Below are 24,728 nucleotides of genomic sequence, written 5' to 3' on the forward strand. Positions count from 1 at the left end.
AGTGATGTGATTATGCTTGCATGCTAGTGAGTATATGTGTGTGAATATTTGTGTGTAGTATAAATTTACATTTTAAATTAATGAAGATAGCCGCCTGAAACTTATTCTAGAAGAGGCTTAGAGGGTTTTTTCCCCCCAATTTGGATTCATATATCCTTAATTGATATATTTATCAGCTTGTTCAGCTGTCTTGTAAAAGAATATTCACCTTGGCTTATCTTTTAAAAAATAGAAGAAACTACCTTTTTTAAGGAAAAGACTAAACCAACGAAACAGTTAAAAGGGACACCTGACTTAATCACTTACATGTTGAAATAGATTTGATAACGACCTCAGTCATTTACTTTAAAACTGAGAATTTTATTCATATCCTTTTAGGTACCTTAGAACTAGAAAATTATTTTGCTTCAGGAAATATGTTCAGTAAATATCCTTGTTGCCTTGATTTCATTAGAGTTTGAGAAATCCTTTATAAAAATACATTTCTAGTCACATGTAGAGAATGTGTCATGATTTTTATAGTTTATGGTTAAGACTTAACTGTTAAGACCCAAATTTTTGACTATTCTTAAGATACTTGTTGAGTTGATTTTCTGAATCTAATTGAATTTAGACTTTAGAACTGAACAGGGAAATAGCATTAAGTGAATTACATTTTATATTTGTTTTTGTTCCAACTTGCTCATTCATTTATTAGTATTTAATAGGAAGATTTAGCTCATATCTTAAGATTTTATTTTGCATTGCAAGTTGATACTTGGACCTAACTTCTTCTTCCTCTTCTTTTAGGTGTATTGCCAGGAATGGCCCCTCCTATCGTACCTATGATACATCCCCAGGTCGCTATTGCCGCTTCACCTGCTACCTTAGCTGGAGCAACAGCAGTTTCTGAGTGGACCGAATATAAAACAGCCGATGGGAAGACATATTATTATAATAATAGAACATTAGAATCAACCTGGGAAAAACCCCAAGAACTAAAGGAAAAAGGTATAGTTTTAATGACTTGTTGAGACGTAGTAAAAACTGTGATGCTATTAATAGAGTGCTATTTAAAAATCTGAGTTACTTCCTTTTTTAGCACATTTGAAGGATTTGCTAATTCCATAGTTGTTGGATTTATTTTTACCGAATTGATAAGCATGTATTTATTTAAAAAGCCAGTTCTACTTACGTATTTGTCTGTGATTTTTCCATCCATCTAAAATTACAGACACACACACACACACACATTTTTACTTTTGTCAGGAATGACATAATTACTTCATTGTGTAATTACTGAGATTGGTTGTATATTGTATGTGTTTTGAAGAAAACAGGAGGCTCCTGAAGTTTTGGATGAAGAAGACTCATAATTTCTTATCACTGTTTCCTGTTTCTAAGTATCTTAGTATCTCATCCTTTTCAGCAAAGTGACTATCGCTAGAAATGATATGTGAATGACTCGAAAGACTTTCTTTCCCTCTGAAATCAGTAGTTCTTTTCGAGTGACAGTTATCTCATGGTAGAGTGAGGAGTTTGAAGTTGACCAGTACATGAGATTAAAATTGATGATACAGAGAAGAACATTTTATCTTTGTGGTTAATAACTTCTAGTTCTGAATATCTTAACTGCTTAAACTCTGAAAGTTCTTGGAAAGTTACAGCAAAAACCATCAAGTGACATTGTCTTAACTTTGTAATAGAAAAATTAGAGGAGAAGATTAAAGAGCCAATTAAAGAACCTTCTGAGGAACCTCTGCCAATGGAGACGGAGGAGGAAGACCCTAAAGAAGAGCCAATAAAGGAGATAAAGGAGGTAAAGGGCCACAGCCCACTAACCTGGGAGCCAGCACTAATTGTTGGGTACAATTCACTTGTAATTTGAAAACTCATCTGATACAAGTTCAGTTAATTGTTAAAAATTAACAATTTTAGGGTTCTTTGAAGTTTGTCATTCAGTTTTTCCTTTGAAAGTTGTCTTAAATTCTTTTAATAAACCAAGGCCCATAGAAAGAAAGGGCTTTGGACCAGAGCATGGACCCAATCTCTAGCCTCCTGATTATAGACTGGTACATGATAAAGTTACAAGTACAGTTTTATGTTTGAGGCATGTTATGTTTTATCTGTCTCCTCCTGGCATGGAATGATCTCTATACAGTACTGAAAGGAGCTTCCTTTATTCAGTCAGGGACCAGTGGTAGTCATGTTTATTAGTAAGGAAGTTGGCAGGAGAAACAAATAACCTTAAATGAAGAGGTCTAGTCTGATTTTCTATACTGTATTCTCCATTTCTGCTTCTAAGCAGATGGTCAGTGAATTTGTAAGATAGAACCATCTGCTGTTGCTGGTGTCTGCTGTTGTAGAATTCGGCTCTGTTTAGGGCTCAAGGATTTAGAACTTTCTTAGAAATTCCTGCTCAGAGTCTATACTCCCTTTGTTAGTAATCGATCTTATGTTGGTTGCACTTCGAGGTGTTTGCAGTGTAGCTTGTATTTGTTTAGTATTTTGGTTTAGTTTTTTGATAATCATTTAATGGGAGTAACATCATTTCCGGTAGGAGCCCAAAGAAGAGGAGATGACCGAAGAAGAAAAGGCTGCCCAGAAGGCAAAGCCAGTAGCCACTACCCCTATTCCTGGTACCCCGTGGTAAGTACTTGGCTTACTTAGTAAGTTACTTTATTTAATTTTTTTTTTGTAATTGCTATATTTGATTGTTACTTACTTGATCATACATAAAGAAAAGGCTCTTTAAAAGAACATATGTCAAGTAGAAGTTTTTATCTAATGAATATTTTGATTCTCATTTCTTATATTATGGGTGCTTAAACCTAAAACTCATATGCTGCATTGTCTTCCTCCTTTCATGGTACTGTCCATTAATGTTTATCATACATAATTATAGATTTGAGCCACTGTGAGATTCTGACTCTGCTTTTTATTGTTTAACATACTTTTAAAATGATTTTGTTTGTATACCCACATATATGATTACATTTGTAGAACTGTATAAAATTGGCTTTTTATTGAAGTGTTGAATAGTAGACTTTTCTTTCCTTTTTTTTTGTTTGGTTCCCCCTTTTCTTCTTCTCCCTGCGTCAGTGCTTTCTCTCCTGTTCCTGCTCGAGTCCATTTAATCCATATATAGTCCACACACTGTAGTGAGTTGTTTCTTAAGTCTTGTAATGTATAGATTCCCCTCATTGTATTTTCATTGCTTCTTCCTTCTCATTTTGCCATTTAAGAGATAAATATATTTGTTACATGAAGACTCACAGTCTGGATTTTATTATTGCATCCAGATGGTACTGTTTGAGTCTTGTATTCCTGATTCTCCTGCAAACTATTAAGTAGGTACAGAGATATGATCAGATTCAGATTTGATCTTTTTGGCAAGAATAGTTCATAAGGGGATGTTTGGCAGTGTCTGGAGCTGTTTTTTGGTTGTCTTTACTTGGGAGGTGTTAATAGTGTGTAACATCTAGTTGTTAGAGGGCAGGGATGTGATGCTTCTAAATGTCCTACCATGTGTAGGACAACGCCCTCGAAAAGTTACTTATTTGGCCTAAAGTGTCAGTAGTGCTGAGGTTTTCAGAATAATGAATTGAGTTGGAGTATTATAAATTCATAAATTTAAATACATATATATATTTAAAGTTTGTTTATTTTGAGCGAGAGAGTGTGTGCTCAGGAGGGGCATAGAGAGGGGGAGAGAGAATCTAAACAAGCTCTGCATTGTCAGTACAGAACCCAATGTGGAGCTTGAACTCCTACTAAACTGTGAGATCATGAACTGAGCTGAAACCAAGAGTCAAACGCTTAACAGACTGAGTCACCCAGGCATCTCTCAATATATTTATATGCTTCTACCCATTATAGTTGTTATCCTTTTTGATGTTCAGTTGTTTCATCTTTGTCTGGGTGAAACCTCTTAAGGTTGAACCCAGAGTTTTTTGTTACAACCCTGTTTTTGATATCTTCCTTGCTTTGTGCTCTGACAACGATGTTCCTGGCTTTGCTCATGTATTTTCCTGTCTCAGACCTAGATTTGGCCATTTTGCTAGGGAGACTGGTTTCCTTTTGTGGGAAGTGGCATTTATAGGATCTAGGGATAGATGTTATTACTGAATAAGTCATTATTTTTAGACCTCTTTGGGAGACACAGATTGAGGATGCATACATTTAGAGATAGATTATTAGTTCATATCATCACTTTCATTTCAGGTTTACTGCAAGGTTTTTACCGAATCTCGTCCTCTGTTTTAATTTGGTATCCCCTTTCCTGCTGAAAATCCTGTTGCTGAGTAGTAGTGACACATTTACTCATTTTCTTAATTTCTTTTTTCTTTTTTGGAATGCTTATTTATTTTGAGAGAGAGAGAGAGAGAGCGAGCGAGCATGTGGGTGTAAGTGAGAAGGAGAGGGGCAGGGAAAGAAGGAGAGAGAATCCCAAGCAGGCTCCTTGCTGTCCATGCTGGGCTTGATCTCAGGAACCCTGAGATCATGGCCTGAGCTGAAATCAAGAGGCAGATGCTTAACTGACTCAGCCACTCTGGTGCCCTTCATTTACTTTGCTCACGCACAAGTCACAGAATAGCAGTACCAACACTGTCTTTAACAGTGCAGTACTGAAGATAGTTCAAGCTTTTTTTCTCCCCATTATTTTTATGTTCAGGATATGTCACTCCAGGGATGCATAGTCAAATTACTGTGTTTTAAAGGCATTTGGAATAATTGTTTTCTGTATATTTCACTCTACCAATTTGATACACAGCCTCATTTTTTAAAAATAATTATGTAAAATATTAAACCTGGATCCAAAATCAAAGTTATGGAAAGAGTCTTTTAAAAGAATATTTTCCTAGGTTTTGGTCCCTGAGTTTGAGTACTATAGATGAGAAGCTGGTAACCGACTCCAACCCCACCAGGCTGAAACTTTGTGGGCCTCATCAGTCAGATTTAGGTTTCTCGCCAGATGAGTGAAATCGTCTTTTGGAGTTTGATTCATTATTGCTTTTCTTTACCTGTTTGTTTTTTCCTTCTTCTGGAACATTTATTTCTGCATGTCAAGTCTCTTGTATTTATTATCCTCTAAACCTCTTTTCCTCTGTTTTATAGCTATAGTTTTTGTGTCCTGCTTTATTTTCTCGTTGATCTCATATATTAGAGAAGGATGTGTGAATCTGTAAAAACATATAATATGAATGAATTACAGGAAGTAAAAAATTACATAATTCCACCTTCACCAAGCCTTTTCATTAATAAAACTTCGATTTCATATAACTTGTGGACCCTTTCCTGTGTTTGGTATACATGTATATAGAGTTTTATGTGTGGTGTACATGCATGTTATAGTGTCTTAAAAGCTATATTTTCCATGGTTTTTACTAAATATGTCTCAGAAATTTTGCTGTTTTTGTACAAATAAATATGTTTGTGGTAGCATGGCTTTCCATAAATGCATAATTTTTTAAGAATGGGTGATTGGTTTGTCTTCCCTCCCCTCCTTCCCCCAGCACTACAAAATTTGACGTTTAGGATATCCTTCTACATATTTCTTTGTGAACACATGCAAGTTCTTTTTTTTTTTTTTTTAATTTTTTTATGTCTTTATTTTATTTTGAGAGAGAGACAGAGAGTGGAGGGGGGAGGGTCAGAGAGAGAGAGGGAGACACAGAATCTGAAGTAGGCCTCAGACTCTGAGCTAGCTGTCAGCACAGAGCCTGATGCGGGGCTCGAACCCATGAACCGTGAGATCATGACTTGAGCCAAAGTCAGACGCTTAACTGACTGAGCCACCCAGGCATCCCCACATGCAAGGATTTCTGTTGGGATTGATTTCTAGAAGTGAAGTTGTTGAATCCAGTGATACTGTTCTTTAATATTTTGGTAGATAATGCTAAGTTGACCTCAGAAAGGTTTTTTGGGGGCAGGCTGGACTGTGCCAGTAAATATTCCCATTAATAGCCTACCAGTGCTCTCTCCCTCATACCAGTGTAGGAATATTCTGTTGAAATCTTCGGTAATCTTTTAAGAAAAGAGATCCTGTTGTGTGTTTTCAGAGTACTGGTGTAACTGAATTTATTTCATGTTCATTGGCTGTCAATTGCTTCTTCACAGTTTTCCTCTTTTTTATGGGCTTGTCTTTTTCTTAATGATAGGCGAGAGCTTTTTATGCATGCTATTAATTCCTTTGAACTTTTACATATATTACAGCTTCTACCTATCTGTTCATTTTTGTTTTGCTGTCTTCTCATACATAAATTTTACATTTTGATGAAATCAAATATTGATCTTTATAGCTTCTAGGTCTTTCTTAGGAAGACCACCTCCCTATATACAACTATGTGTTCCTAGTGCTTTTATAGTCTGTCTCAATACATGAAGGATAACTGCTTGTCCAAATTATTTTCCAAGTTCTATCACTGAAAGAATGTATTGTCAGTAATTCCTTAATTAATTATTTTCTATTTCTTGTAAAATGGGTAATTGTTAACTTTAAGCAAAACAAATTACTACAAGGGTGCCTGGCTGGTTCACTTGGTTGAACATGTAACTCTTGATGTTGGGTTGTAAATTGAAGCCCCAGGCGGGTCTAGAGATTACGTAAGAATTAAAAAATCTTAAAAACAAACAAAAAAAGTTACTCAGCTAAGCAGAGTATGCCACTTCATTTGGATAATTAGATTTTTCTTATCACTTGATATCTTCAGATGTTGCCCTTTGAAGGACTATTTTTTAGATTAAGCTAAATGTAAAACATGAAGTTTCATATTTCCGTTACTTGTATTGGGATTTTTTCCCTTTGTATTTCACAGCATTAGTTTGATTATTTCTTTTAAAGTAGGAGAGGCCAAAATTAGCATTTTGTATTCCTTAGGATCAGTAAATTTTAGTTTCTGGTTCTAAGAATTTTTAATGTTTTGACAAAGGTTTTTAAAGGTCATGGACTAACTAATTTTTTCCATGGTTTACTAAGATTGCATCGTATAGATGTAACTTGTAGTTATTTTTATAGTGCCCCACAAAGTGCAGAGTGGGGCTGCCTGTATTTGCTGTGCTTTGTCCATGTTGGGTTTTAACTTAGGAAAATTTTTTGCTTAATTTTTATTCACTTCTGCATATACTCAGAGTGGCACAGGGCTACTAATTAGTTAGGTTGCTGTTGTGTTTCTGTAGGGTTTTTTTTGTTGCTGTTTCCAGAGCCTTTTTCACTCCAGTATTTTATTATGAAAAAGTTGAAACAGAGAGAAACATTGAATGTTTTTAGAACAGCGAGCACCAAATATTGACCACCTAGCTTTTACAGCTAACATTTTATCATGTCTGCTTCATCCCTCAATGCATCTGCCAACCAATCTTAATTTTTTCATGGATTAAAAGTTGCAGATCTTCATACACTTCACCCTTAAACATTTTATCATGCGTATTATTAGCACAGGACAGTTTTCTGACAGAATTCTTTGTCCATTATTTTCCTGTTAATTCTGAAATGTCCTGACAGCTTCTCCCTGTACATTTACTGCTAGTACTGTGGGAGCTATATTGGCACATTTTGGTATTATGAAGCCAGCATCAATTAGTAAAATAGCATCTCTTTCTTAGAGTAGTTCCTACTGTTTATAGCAGCTAAATAGTATTTTAGAAACTGGCATAGAAAATTTAGGATAGATTTTTTTCCCCAGTAAAGTTAAACATCTAACAAGATGGCTTACATGTGTCAGGATAATTCTTTTAAAAAAAATTTTTTTTAAGATTCTATTTTTAAATAATCTCTACACCCAACATGGGACTTGAACTCACAACCCTGAGGTCAGGAGTCACATACTCCCCCGACAGAGCCAGCCAGGTGCCCCTTTCAGGGTTATTCTAATGGAACATAATAGATAACAGTTACCTTCCCCTACACTTTTGTAATTAATTATAAAGAGAGGTCAGAAGTAGAAGCATTTTGTATTCCCTAGGATTAGTGAGCATTGGTTTTTTGTTGGATTTCATGACAAAAACGTATCTAGTCCATTTCCACAAAAGATTTTGGTTTAGTAGTATGTTACATATTTTCTTGGTTTTTTAAAAAAGATTTTATTTTTAAGTAATCTCTTTACCCAACAGAGAACTCAAATGTACAATCCCGAGATCAAAAGTTGCACTTGACCAGCTGAGCCAGCTAGGCACCCCTATTTTCTTGTTTTTTTTTTTGTGTATGTTATTAAGTACAATTGAAGTACAGTGAGCTCAAATAGTTCAAGATCATTCCCACAATCAAAATAACATTCCCCAAAAGTTTCCTTGTGTCCCTTTGTAGTCCATCCCTCCAGTTCCATCCGTAAGCATCCTTCTGCTTTGTATTATTTTAGATTGCGTTGTATTTTTTTTTATAAAATATTGTCGAGAATCATATAGTAAATACTTTTTTGTCTAGCTTCTTAAAAATGTACCCGGTATATTGAGATAAATCACATCCCTCATTTAAAGTACACAACTCCTAGATTTTAAATATATTCACAGAGTTGTGCACTCCTCACCATAATCAATTTTAGAACATTTCCGTTATCTCCCCCCACCCCTTCCCCCCAAAACCCATGCTCATTAATAGCCACCTGGAGATGAAATCTCTTATTTTTTATTCATCTGGGAATATTTTTTTTTGCCCTTGTTCCTGAAGGATATTTATGCTGTATAGAGAGTGCTGGGTTGGCAGTGTTTTTTTCCCTGCACCCCAGAACTCTAAGGTTGTTGTTTTACTGTATTCTTGCCTCTAGGATTTCTGGTAAGAAATCCATGGTCATTGGACTTGTTCACCTGTTTGTAGCCTGTCATACTTTTTTCTTAGCTACTAGCAAAGATTTTTCTTTAGTTTTGATTTTCACCAGGTTGATTATGTTGTGTCTAAGTATGGTTTTCGTGAAGTTTATCCTGCTTGGGGTTCACTGAGCTTCTTTAATATTTGTATCTTCTACCAAATTTGGACATTTTCTTGTGGCCATTATGTCTTGACAGGTTTTTGGGTTATTTTTGCCCCAATATCCTTCCCTTCTGGGATTCCAGTGACATTTCCTTAAGGCATTTTGACATAGTCACTTAAGTTCCTGAAACTCTGTTGATTGTTTTTATCACCTCTCTTTGTTCCTCAGATGGGACAGTTACTGATCCACTCTCTAGTTCACTGATCATTTCCTCTCATCTCTCTGCTAGAGAATTTTAATTTTGATTGTGTACTTTTCTTTTTCTTTTTTTAATTTTTAATTTTATTTTAATTCCAGGATAATTAGCAGGCAGTGTTATATTAGTTTCAGATGTACAAAATAGTGGCTTCAGCACTTGCATAGACAAGTGCTCCCCACAAGTGCATGCCTTCATCCTGTCTCCTTTTTCACCCGTCCCCCACCCACCTCCCTCTGCTAACCATCAATTTGTTCTCTGGATTATGAGACTCATTTTCTTGGCTTGTCTCTTTCTCTTTATTTCCTTTGCTTCATTTCTGTATTTTATATCTCTAAAATTTTCAGGTTTTTTTATACAGTTTTCCATTTCAGTGATGAGAACTATACTTTCATTCAGGTTTTTCCTTCATCTCGTGAACTCTGTAGTTATAATTGCTTCTTGAAAGCCTTTGATTATTTCAGCAGTAGAGGTTTGTCTGATAATTTCAACAGCTAGATCAACTTGGGTTGGCAGCTGTTGATGAACTTTTAATTATCTTGCCATAAAGACCTTGTCTCTGTTGGAAGTTTTCGCTGCCTGTGCTACTCTGGCCATGTTCCTGTGTGACTTGGGGCTCTCAGGGCAGAGATTTGAGGGAGCAAACGTGGGAAACTTACCTCTTGCAGTTGCTGCTGTAAACAGTGACTCTCTTCCAAACTTAAATATTTATGTTTTTAAAAACTGCACGGAGTCTTTGTATTCCTATTTTTTCTATTTTGTCTGAATTTCTTGTTATAATTAACAGGAACAGTGAGCTGTCGTGGGCTATGGTGTCACAGTGCAATCAGTACTTTTTTTTTTTTGATTTTGTATTGGATGTAATGAGATATTAAAGATTTCATAGCAGGTTACATTTGAGTACGTAAAATTCTGATTTGGTAAGAAATATAAAGAAGCACTATGTTAACAGATACTGTGCTGTGGTCTTTTTAGCTTTAGAACTGCTTGATAACATGCTTATTTGTTGCCATTAAACTCATCCTTTGTGATAGGTAAAAATAATAGCCCTCTCAGATTGAGTGAGCCAGACTGAGTTCCTGAGCACTCTAAACACTGATTACGAATAACTTTGCTTTTCCTGGTTTTCTCTGTTAATATGTTGAGTTGCTGTCCTTAACCTTTGCCAATCAGCGCTCTCCTTTAAAAATCTTGTTTGGCTCTGTAACTCTTGCTATCCGAGGTGTCCCCACCACCACCACCTCTCCTTTTGGCAAGATGACAGTAAGAGCCCTATCTGTCACATGTGTTCTATAACATGAGAAACTGATATTTGAATCAATTTGTAGGTGTGTTGTTTGGACTGGTGATGAGCGGGTCTTCTTTTATAATCCTACCACCCGTCTCTCGATGTGGGACCGACCTGATGATCTGATTGGAAGGGCGGATGTTGACAAAATTATTCAGGAGCCTCCTCATAAAAAAGGAATGGAAGAAGTAAAGAAACTAAGTAAGTTTTCCATTAGGAATTTGCCCTCTAATTTTAACATTCTTTTAATATTTTTACAGAAAATACAAGGTCATTTAGGAAAGCTTGTTGCTGTTTTCTAGGAATATAAGAAATTTAAGAAATGGGAAATAGTCCACTATGCTGGTTTGAGTTCAGTAGCAGAGCTATTAAAAAATAGAGAATTTAGACAATTCCTTTTTGTAAAATATTTATGTGTGTGTGTGTTTTTAACTTACTTGCCTCTTTAAGATTTTTAGTTAGTTCAGGATATGTTCGCTTTGCTAAGGTTGGCTCTTTGCTTGTTAATAATACTAAAACATATCTTATTGAGTGTTCTCCCCCCCCCACTTTTACTGATACCAACATTGAGTTTTCTTTTAGCACCTTTTGTAACTAGTAATACATTTTTTGAAATAGAATGGTACAGAGTATTTTTAAAATATTGTTTATTAAACTCTTGTAAAGTACAAAATTTTGGGGGCGCCTGGGTGGCTCAGTCAGTTAAGTGTCCAACTTCGGCTCAGGTTATGATCTCACAGTTCGTGGGTTTGAGCCCCGCGTCGGGCTCTGTGCTGACAACTCAGAGCCTGGAGCCTGCTTTGGATTCTGTGTCTCCCTCTCTCTCTCTGACCCTCTCCTGCTCAGGCTGTTTTCCTCTCTCTCTCACAAATAAATAAAAACATTAAAAAATTTTTCTTAAAAAAAAAAAACACCAAAATTTTGTAAAAATATGAAAGCCTTGTCCTTTGTTTGTTTATTTGGAGAGAGTGAGCGAACCGGGGAGGGGTAGAGGCAAAGGGAGAGAAAATCTTAAGCATGCCCACATGGTGCTTCACCTTGGCCATGAGATCGAGTCAGACTCTTAACTGACTTGAACCACTCAGGTGCCCCAAAGCTCAGTCTTTTAAAGTAATTGAAATTTAGGGAAGGTAAGCCTTATTCCTGACATTATAGAGACAAACCTTTTTAAGAGATTATCTTTTAAGGTACCTCATGTTCAGGCAGCATTTCAGTGTATATAATGAAGACCAATATTTTTAAATAATTTTGATTGCATATTTTTTATTGGTAATTTGCCCTCATATTGACATGATTGTGTTTTTATAGAGCCTCCGCCCCCTTTGTCAGCTGTAGAAGCATAAATGAATCATTAATATTTCCCATGAAATCAGTCCTCATACAGGTCATTTACAGTAATTGAGAGGTCTTTATAGATTGTGTGTATGTAGTGCTACAGTTTTTGCTTATGAGTCATTTTCAAATCAGTGAAACTTTTCCTGTCTGGGGCTAAAGATACTAGGCATCAGTTTTCCCCCTGTGTCAGGAATAAATATTTGAAAGTGAACTGGAAATTTAATGTAAAGGGAAGATTCATTTAGGAAGTACAGAGTTATGGTTTGTTTAATGTTTTATAAAGAAGGGAATATTATGGGATGGATACCTTATAGAAACGGTAACTTTTTAAAAGAAAAGATTGGGTAATATGTGCATGTAACTTCATAATAATATTTGATATGTTTTTGCCAGGGCACCCGACCCCGACAATGCTGTCCATCCAAAAATGGCAATTCTCTATGAGTGCAAGTGAGTAACTATAAATTGTAGCTACTTTTTCATACTGTTAATGGAAGTGTTCTAGTAGTGGTTAGCAGAAGGATGAATAGTTAAGTATTCCAATTGTTGCTTGATTATTTTTATTCTGAAAAGGTTTAAATTTGATTTTACAGTTAAAGAAGAACAAGAGTTAATGGAAGAACTTAATGAAGATGAACCTGTTAAAGCCAAAAAACGGAAGTAAGTAATACTTATAGTTTATGTAATTCAGGCAGATTGTAGCTATTTTAAAAGTTATTTAAGTCACAGTCAGTTTGTGGATGGGACAAGTAATGTGTATGTTGTCAGGAGACCAAAGTTATGATTGCTCTCTAAGGCCTGATATTAGAAAGCTTTGCTTTAGAATGTAGAAATGGTGTCCTTAATGTTGCTAGATTTGCAGAATATTTGGTTATTTAAGTGTATATTATGGAGCCAAATGACATTTTTAGGAATTAGTTGATAAATTATTTTCGGGTATTCGTTAAGCTGGAATTAAAAAAAAATTAACTTCCTCCTTAGTGTCTACACTAACAGACACCATTTCAGAAATTTCATAATTATAGATACACAGACTTCTCTTTTTAAATACTTATCATTTAGCTATTCCTTGAGTCTGTATCATTACTACCTGGTGAAAACGGAACCTGTGAGCTTAGAACGTGCTTTGAGAGAGAGTGACTGCCATAAGTGGGCATTAGATTGGCCGGTGCTCTGTAGTTGGGTGGAATAGGCATGTTACTAATTAAGGGGGATGAATGGGGGTGGGGGGTATAGANAGGGTTTTTGGGTGTGGGTGGGGGAGGAATGGGACCATTATTTAGCAGCAAAAAGGAGAGTTCGAAGACATGATTAGGAACTGGATGATCCATAGCCCTTATCTGAAAAGGACAGATTGAATGCAGCCAAATTATGGCAAGGAAATGAGTGAGATGACCCCTTGGAAGGGTGGTTCTTTTTAAAAAATCATTAGCAACAATGTTAAAGAAATTAAGCTGGTAAAGAGAGTCACTTGTAATCAACCAGAGTAACAACAGCTATTTTCATTTTTGTAGTTGACTTTTTAGTTCTTGACCAAATATGTAAATACTTTTATTAGTTGTAAGCAACTGAGTTTGTGTTCTTTAAAAAAGAAAATTAGAATATTTGTTTTCTTAATTATTATAAATGACTGTATTCATTCTGTTAATGTAACCATAATTTTGGATGTTCCTACAATGTTAAACTTTTAGGTTGTTTTTAATTGTTTGTTCTTATAGACAACTCTGTAAGGTTTTTAACTGCTTTTATCAGGAGAATGTCAAAGAAGTCCTTTATGTGGATTGCCCGAGCTTCTCTATTTAGGTACAAAGTTAAAAGCCTATTTTTCCTGGCTTAGTTTTTCTTTATTTCCTTTATTGAGATAGATAGTGATAGTTTGTATTGTGACATTTTCATTTAGTGTAATTCTATAAAGGTTATTTGTTTTCATTAGTTATATTTCTTGGATGTCTTTTAATTCTTTATATAAATAGTTCTTAAATTATTATAAGAGGGTATATTGTTTGGCAAATTACTTTTACCTGTTTGTTTTGTGCATATCTTAGGTCACAGACTATCTCGCTAAGTTCCTGCAGGTCACGGACTATGTCTTCTATTTTGAGTCATTCCCTAAATTGCTAATTACCTCTCACTTAACCATATTTTTGGGTTAGCCATTTTAAATCATTTGGGCTACCTTCACTTCTGTATAGCATGCTTTTGAAATTTGTGATGTTCTGTTTTTCCCAATTCCCTTAAGTTTGTGTAGGGAATATGAACCAATTTTATTTTTATACTTAGCAGATCATATTTAAGAAGGAAGATCTGCTCAGACACACCCGAATATTATTGAATTACTTACTCTTTGGATTATTCATATGAACGGGCCTTCTTCATAGTGCAGATGTTTGAGAGGTGACTCGATTTCATGTTTACCATCTCACTTGAGTGCGATACAGCAACAGGGTGGTCCTTAGCCCTGAGGTGCATTTTTGGAGGAAAAAGAAGTAGTTTAGTCATTGATGAACAGTTCTAATTCCATCTAACTACTCCTGGGCCTATGTTGCTCTCTGGGACCTGTCCTTCAACTTAAATCTCAACTTACCACCCAGAAAGTGAGTAAAAAAGATGTCAGGTAGGTAAGGTATATATCTCACATATCCACTTGGCCAAGTTTGCAGATATTTGCATTTTATTTTCAAAATAAATATTTGAGATTACTAAGACTTATACCAATTTTTATTAGATTAAAAAAATATTTTATGCATCTATAATGTAAAACATTCTGGAAAATACTGTTTTTCCTAAATCATTTCAAGAACTAAAAATTATGTTTTGTGCTGTTTGTTTCTAACATAGTTTTACCGCATTGCTAGGTTTTTTTGTTTGTTTTTGAAAGTAAGGTAGTTCATTTTGTGTATCAGAAGGAGAGACAGCACGATATAACCACTGTAACATCATTAGGAAGCTCATTATATCTTTATCATTATTATAATGAACGTTGTTTATCCCTTAGACTTCATTTGAAACCCTCAGTATAATTTATTTTGCCAAAAATATGCTGCTCAGTAGTGAGTCTTGAATATTCCATTGATTTAAAGATTTTAGCAAGATTCCTTATTAATATTGTGTCAGTTGATGCCCTTACATTTTATTTTTTATAGGAGAGACGATAATAAAGACCTTGATTCAGAGAAAGAAGCTGCCATGGAAGCTGAAATTAAAGCTGCCCGAGAAAGGGCCATTGTCCCTCTGGAGGCCCGAATGAAGCAGTTCAAGGACATGCTGCTAGAGAGAGGGGTCAGAAAACAATCTTTGGGGGAGATATTTCTGTTTTGTATAAGTAATATAAATGTGTCTTGCTAAAAGGTCAAATCTAAGGTTAGTGCTCATGTTTGGGGGGGGAGGTAAGGGAAGCCTATCAAATTACTGTACTCTCTCAAGCAGCCTTTTTCTTGGCTCATCGTATCATGTTTGACTAAATACCTTTTTACTGTCCTTTTAAATACAAATAACATTTAATGTTTGTCGGGTCGTTAAATTTTGGTGAGTAATCTATGAGATGAGTATTAACAGAGTATTAACATTACAGAGTGGCGGACGACATGGGATAGGTAAGGTATATGTGATTTTCTTTCAGTACTTTCAGGATGGCTTTTGGTTAAAGGAGAACTGGCATTTTGTGATATTATTAATAAAGCTTAATTGAGAGGGGTTTCGACCTTTTGGTTATAGTTACAGAATCATTTGAATAAGTTTAAATGTTCAGTTTAAAATCACAGCTTTGTTCACAAGATTGGAGCAAGCATGGGAAATCAAAATGCAAATCTTCAAGGCTTTTTCTGATGTGCTGATTTTTAAAATGTCACACAGTAGTGGTTATTTTAATGAGTAATTAGGTATGTGTTATTTCTATATAATACAGAAATGTTCAGAGCCAATTAGTGTGGAAATTTGCTGTTGCTAGCCTCCCACTGCTTGTCATTTATTAGTGATGGAAACTTCAGTATGGTTTTTATTATGTCTCCTTTTTAAGCAGATGTCCTGTAGATTTCAAGGAAAATTATATGACCTTTATGTTTTTAAAGCCAACTTAATTATGAGGCAATACATTTTTATTTTAAAGGTGTCTGCTTTTTCAACGTGGGAGAAGGAGTTGCACAAGATAGTTTTTGATCCTCGGTACTTACTTCTCAATCCTAAAGAGAGAAAACAGGTAAAGGGAAAATAACATTATAAGAAATGTATATCCCTTAGCAGCATAATTTAAAATCGTAAGGAGTAAAATGCCATCCTTTTTTCACCCCCTTACACTGTATTCAAAACACATAGTCTCATATCTTAGAACACATTTACTCTCTCTCTGTGTATTTCTGCCTCAGAAATACTTGGATATTTTTTCCGTTATATAAGGACATGAGTATTGCTTCATGAGTATTTTGTCCTTGTTTCTCATAGGTGCTGAGGTTGTATCAAAGAGTTTTCAAAATTCATTTTAAATGCATTTATCGATTTACTTTTTACTGGGCAAATGTTGCAAATTTAGAAAAATAGCAAAATAGAAAGACAAAAGAAACACCTAAAATCCTACCCGACTGATAGGACCATGATATAGGACCTTGGTCCTATAGCCTTCCTGACTGTCAGTGCCAGTGTGTATATATATGATATGTGTGTATATTATACTTATATATAAGTGTGTGTGGAAGATAGACAACAGTCAGAGACCTGTTCATGTTTCAAGCACACAAGCCTACCATCTGAGCAGCATCTATTAAAATATCTTTTCATCATAATGTTAAGGAATTGATGGACACTTCAGGGCCTCTGCTGATTTAGAGTTAACACGCATTAGACTTGCCATGTTATTGAGTTGCCATTTATTCCTGTGATGATTCAGCGATACATATCATCTCACAGTGATCGCTTCGTCCTCTAAAGCCTTGCATACTTTCAACTTACTTAGTTTCTGAATTACCTGGACCACCCTAACACTGAGCTCTATAGAGTGGTGAGTATGTTGAACTACGAGATTTCACTGGGTAGCCTGTTCTTGATATTTGTAATATAATAGTTGGCATAATTTTCTACACTGTTAGTGTCATTATACACATAGTCTCATCACAAACTTTATGAAGAGAGGAAATTTACAGTGTACCAAACATGTAGTTTAGTATACGTAATAGAAAAGCATGATTTTCCAAAGATATTTGCATCTGCATTTCAAACACAGTGGGGTTGTGTGTGTGTGTGTGTGTGTGTGTGTGTGTGTTTTAAACTGCATGTAATGGTCTTATTCTTACCTCAGTTGATGTCCCTATCAAAAAGTATAAATCATCCTTGATTCTTTACTTCTCCTCTCTGCATTTCAAGTCTGTCAGCAAAATCAACCTCCAGAAGCTTGTAAATACAACTTATTCACCATTTCCCCCACTAACACTGTACATCAAGGAACTGTGACCATTTCTCAGCATCTGTGAAGCCCCTGACTGACCTCTTTCTTCCTTCCGTTCTTGCTTTTTATAGTCAAGTTCTTTTTCCACATAGCAGCCGGCCTCATTTTAAGTGGCAAATAAAGGCACTGTTACTGTTCCCTTGCTTAAAAAATGTACAATGCTTCCCATTTCATTTAGGTTAAAATTGAAATTCTTTATCATTGCTTGTAAGATTGTACTGCATAGTTCTCGAAGGGTCTTGTCTTTGATTCATTCATTCTGGCCACACTTCCCTTGTTATGCGTTGAACAAGCAGGGTACATTCTGATACTTGGTCTTCCCTCTGTCTGGAGTGTTCTTCTCATGTGTTTGCATCTGCCCCATCCTTCTATTCAAGTGCTTGTCCAAGTGCCTTCTGATCCGTGTATCTCTTTGCCTTCTTTCCTTTATAGTACTCATAGTTCTAATTATCTAAAATTATCTTCTATCTCCTCCTACTGCAAACTATAAATTCTGAGGGTTGGAACTTTGTTTTGTTCATTGCTCTATGTGTAATGCCTGGAACAATGCTTAACCTAAATATCCCTGAAGGAGTACTTTAAAACTTTTGGTATGTAACTCTTCATGCTGCTGAGTGTTACACTTTCGGACTTAAATTACAAGTGCATATCGAGAGCTAAAATTCTTTCCCAGTTTTACAGGCATTTTGTAAGCTGTTGGTGTTGCCTCTTAGTAAGAGTAATTCTTAAAAACAGAGAAAATATCAAGCATGATTCCATTTAAATAAAGACTGTACTTAAAGGTTCTCATCCTTTTTGAGTAAAATTTTTGAAACTGGATTGTAAGAAATGATAGGAGAAGTAAGCATTTGGAATTAATGTATACTTTTTCAATACTGATTTTTATCATTTACATGAGAGTATAAAATCAAGGAGAAACCAGTTAAGTGTATCTAGGTTATGTATTTGCACTTTGTAATTTCATTTCTGAAATTTGTATTTTGATTTAAAAAAATTAACAGTTTTATTGAAAATGTGTCAGTCTGAAAGTGCATCTCTTTCACTTTTCTAGTTATCTGTAGATTTATGTATGTTTTACACCATTCTAGAAGAAGTACCTTATGTAATTGTAACCATAAATCTTAAGATTTTCTTTATTTAATCTTGTTTTTGATAAAAGATCATTTGAGGAATCAGGAATATTTTTGTTTTTGTTTTTTTTGTTTTGACAGGTTTTTTTTAATGTTTTTTTTGAGAGAGAGAGTGGGAGAGGGGCAGAGAGAGGAGAGGATGGAAGATCTGAAGTGGGCTCTGTGCTGACAGCAGAGAGCCCTATATGGGGCTTGAATTCATGAACTGTGAGATCATGACCTGAGTTGAAGTCAGATGCTTAACTGACAGAGCCACCCAGGTGCCCATTTTGACAAAGTTTTAAACTGAATGACATTTTTCAACAGAACCAGATCATTTCCATGCAGAATATTAGGCTCTCATGTAGAGACTAGTTATGCTAACACTTTAAAATAAATTGGCACCAGTGGCTCCATCGGTTAAGCGTCCGGCTTTTCATCTCATAGTTGTGAGTTCAATCCCTGGTTTGGGCTCTGTGGTGGGCATGGAGCTTCCTTAAAAGAAAAGTTAGCTTATTTCAGAAATAAGCCTTTTAATGTAGTATGTGTTAATGAGAGCTTTTTAAGGCCGACATATTACAAATACTAATACGTTACCAATGTAGTTACTCATTGTCAACTGACCATCTTGGCCGCTCTTTACTGATCAGTGTCGAATTATAAATTGAATTAAATTGAAATGAGAATGAAGTAATAGAGACCTCTTGAAAATCTCTGTTCCTCTATACATTGAATACTTCGACTTCAAATGTGTAGGTATTTTTCTGTATCAATCAGCTCTGTGATACCAGCTGGGTGAACTACCATTAAATTGAATTCTTAAACTCTATGCAGAGTTAGAATCAGATCCCATATATTAAAGGCTTAGACTCACAAGACCTTCCCTCTCTTCAAATGGCTGTCACAAGTAGTATGTTCTGCACACTTAACTCAGGGATTTCCATGTTCCCCTCCTCAGGTTTAGTAATTTGCTATAATGGCTCACAGAACTCTGGAAAGCACTTATGTTTATTGGGTTATAATATAATGAAGGATATGATAAAGGATAAATTTGAACAGCAAAAGATGAGGTACATGGTGTGAGGTCTAGAAGTGTCCTGAGTCCCTGAACTTCTGCCCCTATGAAGTTGGAGTGTGTCATTCTCATGGATGGGTTCACCAAGCTAGTTCTCTGAACCTTTTGGCTATAATTTTCGTGGAGACAGATTACATAGGCATGAATGATTAAATCATTTGCCGTTGGGGATTGGACTCAGCCACCAGCCATTGAAGTCCCAGTGCTCTGATCACATGGTTGGTTCCACTGGCAGCTACCTGCCATCCTGTGGTTATCTAGAGAGACTTTTCACAAACCACCTCACTAACACTAACTTACACGTAGTTGAAAGGGGCTTGTTACAAATAACATAGACTTGCTCTTTTCACTTCGCCTTTATCTAATTCAGTGACAGGATAAAAGCCAGGTCCAACAGTAGAGGCCCCCGTCTCTCTAATCATATATGAAATTAAAAGGTTTTAGGAGCTCTTGCCAGGAGCCAGGACAGAGACCATATATATATATATTTTTTCTTTTTCCTTTTTTTCTTTAAATATTTTTTTTAACATTTATTTATCTTTAAGAGAGACACAGTGCAAGCAAGGGAAGGGCAGAGAGAGAGAGGGAGACCCAGAATCTGAAGCAGGCTCCAGGCTCTGAGCTAGCTGTCAGCACAAAGTCTGGTACGGGCCTTGACCTGAGCTGAAGTCGGACACTTAACCTAATGAGCCACCCAGGCCCCCCCTTTTCTTCTTTTTTTTTTTTTAATAAATTCCAGTTAACATACAGTGTAATAGTAGTTCCAGGTATATAGTATAGTGATTCAACACTTCAGTACATGAAGTACCCGGTGCTGATCACAAGTGCACTCCTTGATCCCTATCACCTATCTCACCCCCACCCATCTCCCATCTGGTAGCCATTAGTATGTTCTTTGTGCTTAAGAGTCTGTTTCTTGGTTTGCCTGTCTCTTTTTCTTTTGCCATTTATTGTGTTTCTTAAATTCCACTTATGAGTGAAATCCTATATTTGTCTTTTTCTGATTTATTTTGTATTTATAATACTCTTCTAGATCCATCCATGTTGTTGCAGATGGCAAATATATGTATTTTCTTAAATACAATATCACACCCATATTTTTCACAAGCTTCTATATTGAAGAAAAATATACATAGATTAAAATCTGAATATCATAAATTTCACAAAGTGAGCAGACTGTGTAATTATGTAGATTAAGAAGTGAGAACTGTTATGAAGGATGGCTAAGTCCTAGAGGTCTGTACTGCATAATGCCTATAGCTAGCAGTACTGTACTGTAAGCTGAAAATTTTGCTAGGATGATAGATCTTATGTTAAGCGTTTTAATATCACTTAATAAGAACAAATTAGAAGGGCTGGAGGAACCTTTTGGAGGTGGATATGTTAATATTAGAAACTGTGGTGCTGGTTTCCCAGATGTATATTCGTCTCCATACTCACCAAATTGTATACATTAAATATGAACAACTTTTTGTATATCAATTATACCTCAATGAGGTGATTTAAGACAAGAAATGGAATGTAACTTGTACCCTAGAAGCTGCCTTGGCTTAGACAGTGTAGCACTTTAATATGGATGTTTTTTATTATGTCTATAGAAGTTAACTAGGAATTGTTTTTAAAAACTTAACTAACTTTTATGGCATTGTAAAATTTTGCTTACAAGTCGATGTTTTAAGGAAATAACCACTTTAAATAGGGAACCTAAAAGGCCCACATGTATTGGGAAGCATGGCACAAATAATTAGGAGAAACTGGGAAGCATATGAGAACTCATTTTCTTTGAGCAGGTACTCTCAAACCTCAAAACCTCGGTGTGGATGTCCCAGAGGAAGGGGTGTGAAGTTTTCCCAGCCTCTGAGAAGAAAGTTAATATAAATTCATTTGGGTTTTATTTCTAATTCACTACTCTTACAAATAAAGTATATACCCAAAAGGGAGCGAGGGGTTGGGGAGAACCCCCTTTCCCACTTCCGTCAGTGTGCACCCACTTGCAAGATTTATTACAGTGCTGTATTTGGACGGTGCTTAAAGTGGCTTCCATGCCTGGCAGGAGAGGGTAAGATAGTTGTACGTATCGCCATACAACTATGACAGACTAGTAGATAGACATGGCCTGACCTGGAACGAAGTCTTTAGTTTTTTAAAGAAAACATTTTTTTGTTTGACTTTTTCTAAAGATGTACATGCACACATTTAAAGAGACAAATAGTCCTGTAAAATATGCTAGGAAAAATCATAGAGTGATGCCCCAGTTTTATCTTTCTGAAGACATTTCTTCCAGAGCCTTGTGCCTTGCTTCATTCTGGACTGGTTACTCTCTATACTTGATATACAGGTATTATTTTTGAGGGTGACCAGTCTTTACCATCATCCTGGAATTTCCCTCAGCTCTCTTATTTTGGGGGGAGGAGGGTTCACTTGTTTCTTCGTCATAAGACTTCTTGGGGTGCCTGGGTGGCTCAGTCGATTAAGTGTCCGACTTTGGCTCAGGTCATGATCTCACAGTTCATGAATTCGAGCCCCACCTCGAGCTCTGTGCTGACAGTTAGCTTAGAGCCTGGAGTCTGCTTCCTATTCTGTATCTCCCTCTCTCTCTGACCCTCCCCTGCTCACGCTCTTGCTGTCTCTCTCTCTCTCTCTCAGAAATAAATAAAAAACATTTAAAAAAAAGACTTCTTTCTTGGTTTACTCCGTTTTGACCCATTCCATTTAATTTTAATTTTCCTGCATAGTCTCTGTGTCAACGAAGGTTTTTTCTATTTTGATTTCTTTTTTTTCATGTTGGAGAGTTTTCCCTAGATGTCTTTGTAGACCCTGACTACCCATGATTAGGAATGAAGCCCTGGAATGCTCTTTGGGCACTTCAAGTACCTGAGTGAGCTCCCATAACTTGGCTTTACTGTAAAGCATGGGTTCTCAGGGGCAGTTTTGCTCCAGGGGACAGTTTAAGTTGTCACTGAGGTTGTGCTGTGTTGGGTGCCGCCCAACATTATCTGGTCCGAGTGTCCTGAGTGCTGAGATTGAAAAACCCTGCTGTAGGGTGATAAATAGCTGTTGTTGACGATCTCCTGGTGCAGGTAATTTTTAGGCTGGTCACATTCTGGAAAAGAACCTTTAGTCTCCAGACAAGAGGATGTAGTCCTTACTGCTTTCGTTCTGGGAGAAATGTCTTTTAATATTTGGTATGTAGTTGTTTGCTTAATTTGCTGTTTTCTCTGGCTGTTATGCCTCCTTTCTAATTTGTGTTCTTTGAGAGATACTGCTTTACCTTTTCGAGCAAGGATCAGCAAAATTTTAAAATAAAGGGTCAAATAATAAATATTTTAGCTTTGGGGGTCATTTGGTCTCTGTGAGGAGTGTAATTTCACTACTATAATGAAGGAGCACCCACAGGTAGGTAGATGTGAAGGAATGATCCTGACTGTTCCATTAAAGTTTTACTTGTGGACACTAAAATTTGGATTTCATTTAATTGCCCCGTGTCACAAAATGTTAGTCAATTCTCTAGTGTTTTTTCCCTAACCATTTAAAAATGTTAAAACTCATCCTGGGCTGTACAAAAACAGGCAGCCAGCCACATTTGGCCAGCAGATTGTGAATTGCTGACCCCCATTCTAGAGAGTAATCACTTGCCTTTTACTGAGGCTCCGAAGTGGCCGTGCCCTCAGGTACATGGCGTTGGCAAGAAAGATCTTTTGATTGACTCATTCTTAAAACAGCCTTATTGTAGCTGTACTTGGCACTCACTTCCATGCATATCTGGTGCTGTAAATTCTGGAACTGTTTGAGGATTCTCTAATAAAAAGAGAATTGGTTTCTTTCTTTTCTTGACTGCTAAATTCGGGTCAGCTCTCTCATGTTTACCCGTCCTTTACTACTTGTCCATGAGTTGCTCTTTCTTTTTCCCATTTGCCTGTTCTTATTGGTTTGTGACTTAAAAAAGGAAATCCTCTCTTGTCGTGTTATTGGCGTTTGAAGAATAGACGTGTGTGTTCAGTGTATTATCTTGTCTATACATTATTAGGTGGGGGAAAGTATTACAGGATAAATGTAACGCATTACATTTTGGTGGAAATAATTATGTCTTAAAAAGAAGTAAAGAAGTTAAGTTTAAACTATCTGTTCCATACTCTTAATGGTTTTATTTTTCCTCGAAAAGATTTGGAAGGACTGTAATTTATACATTTCATATTCCCTGAAGCTTTTTTAATAAACGTGTATTCAGTTTGTAATCAGGGAAAATGAAAATTAAAGAGGTCTTTACCTTTGTTCCGGAAGTCTCAGCAGAGGCTTGTGTGCTTGTGTAACACTGTCAACTGAAGGTGTAAAGTGAGACTCTACAGATAATCTGCATACAATTGAGATATCTTTAATTAATGCATTTTTTTAAATTATAGTTTGGACAAAGACATTGACTTAGTGTTTTCTTATAGATTCCATAGTTTTGTAATTAAATTATTCCTGTGGAAGACTAACTTGCCCAATTGGTTTATTTTTGTGATAGGTATTTGATCAATATGTAAAGACAAGGGCAGAGGAAGAACGCAGGGAAAAGAAAAACAAAATAATGCAAGCCAAGGAAGATTTCAAAAAAATGATGGAAGAAGCAAAATTTAATCCAAGGTATATGGTTCATTACTATAACATTTCAAAATATGTGTGTGCTTTCTCCTAAGATCAGCTAAGAGAATAGGTACCTTTGGGATAATTAGATGTGAAAAGTTTATTTGATCGTTGGTTGCTACATTTCTACTCTTTATTCCTAATATATTTCCTTTAGAGGAACCTCTTGTGCTCTCTGGGAGGCAAAAATGTCTAGATTATGATTCTGTCTGACATTGTCAGTCGATTGTTAATGCCTAATGAGTGTGTAGTGGGCTGAAGAAGAGGAGACATTTAAAACTTACATGACTAGCATAACAACAATAATATTTAGCGTCATTTAGTGGATATCTTATGTGCGTTTAAAGTTGTATGTACAAACTTCTACATACATACATGCACTTAAAGCACATGTATGTATATACACGTTGTCTCATTATCTCATTCAGTCTTCTAAAACAGCCAGTATGACTTATGTGCTTGTTTCATACCTTGCTCAAGTGAATGTGGAATTTCACCTAGATTCCATTGTTGATACAGAGTAGTCTAGGCAAGAGAGAATTAGTTTCCTATTTATGGTTTAGTTATGGCAGCGGTGTTACTTGGTTGCTGTGAACACCTCATAACATGGATAATTTCTCAAACTGTAGGGTAGAATTATGGAGTGTCTGGTATAAATGCCACTTTATAGTAAAGGTTATCTTGTTGAAATAGTTAACTTTTGTCATTGAAAATAGGGGA

At 35.9% G+C, this 24,728-nt stretch overlaps 1 protein-coding gene across 9 annotated transcripts in view; it reads left to right on the top strand.

Annotated features, from left to right (window-relative positions):
• TCERG1 (transcription elongation regulator 1) overlaps window positions 1-24,728 on the top strand; it is a 60,170-nt gene that overhangs the window by 20,061 nt on the left and 15,381 nt on the right. For 5 of the 9 annotated variants that reach the window (XR_013337298.1, XM_077773021.1, XM_077773023.1 and 2 more), the window contains 10 exons: window positions 790-990; window positions 1,686-1,798; window positions 2,540-2,628; window positions 10,470-10,630; window positions 12,158-12,214; window positions 12,358-12,424; window positions 13,517-13,567; window positions 14,908-15,043; window positions 15,870-15,959; window positions 23,890-24,008. Coding sequence is in view for 8 of the 9 variants with exons in the window: in XM_077773021.1 (XP_077629147.1) it covers window positions 790-990; window positions 1,686-1,798; window positions 2,540-2,628; window positions 10,470-10,630; window positions 12,158-12,214; window positions 12,358-12,424; window positions 13,517-13,567; window positions 14,908-15,043; window positions 15,870-15,959; window positions 23,890-24,008 (1,084 nt within the window). In the remaining variant the exon portion in view is untranslated. The remainder of the gene's footprint in view (window positions 1-789; window positions 991-1,685; window positions 1,799-2,539; window positions 2,629-10,469; window positions 10,631-12,157; window positions 12,215-12,357; window positions 12,425-13,516; window positions 13,568-14,907; window positions 15,044-15,869; window positions 15,960-23,889; window positions 24,009-24,728) is intronic. The other 4 variants (XM_077773022.1, XM_077773026.1, XM_077773027.1 and 1 more) reach the window with 1 other exon arrangement.

This window comes from Crocuta crocuta, unplaced genomic scaffold (assembly GCF_008692635.1).
Source record: "Crocuta crocuta isolate KB4526 unplaced genomic scaffold, BGI_CrCroc_1.0 scaffold107, whole genome shotgun sequence".
NCBI lineage: Eukaryota > Metazoa > Chordata > Mammalia > Carnivora > Hyaenidae > Crocuta > Crocuta crocuta.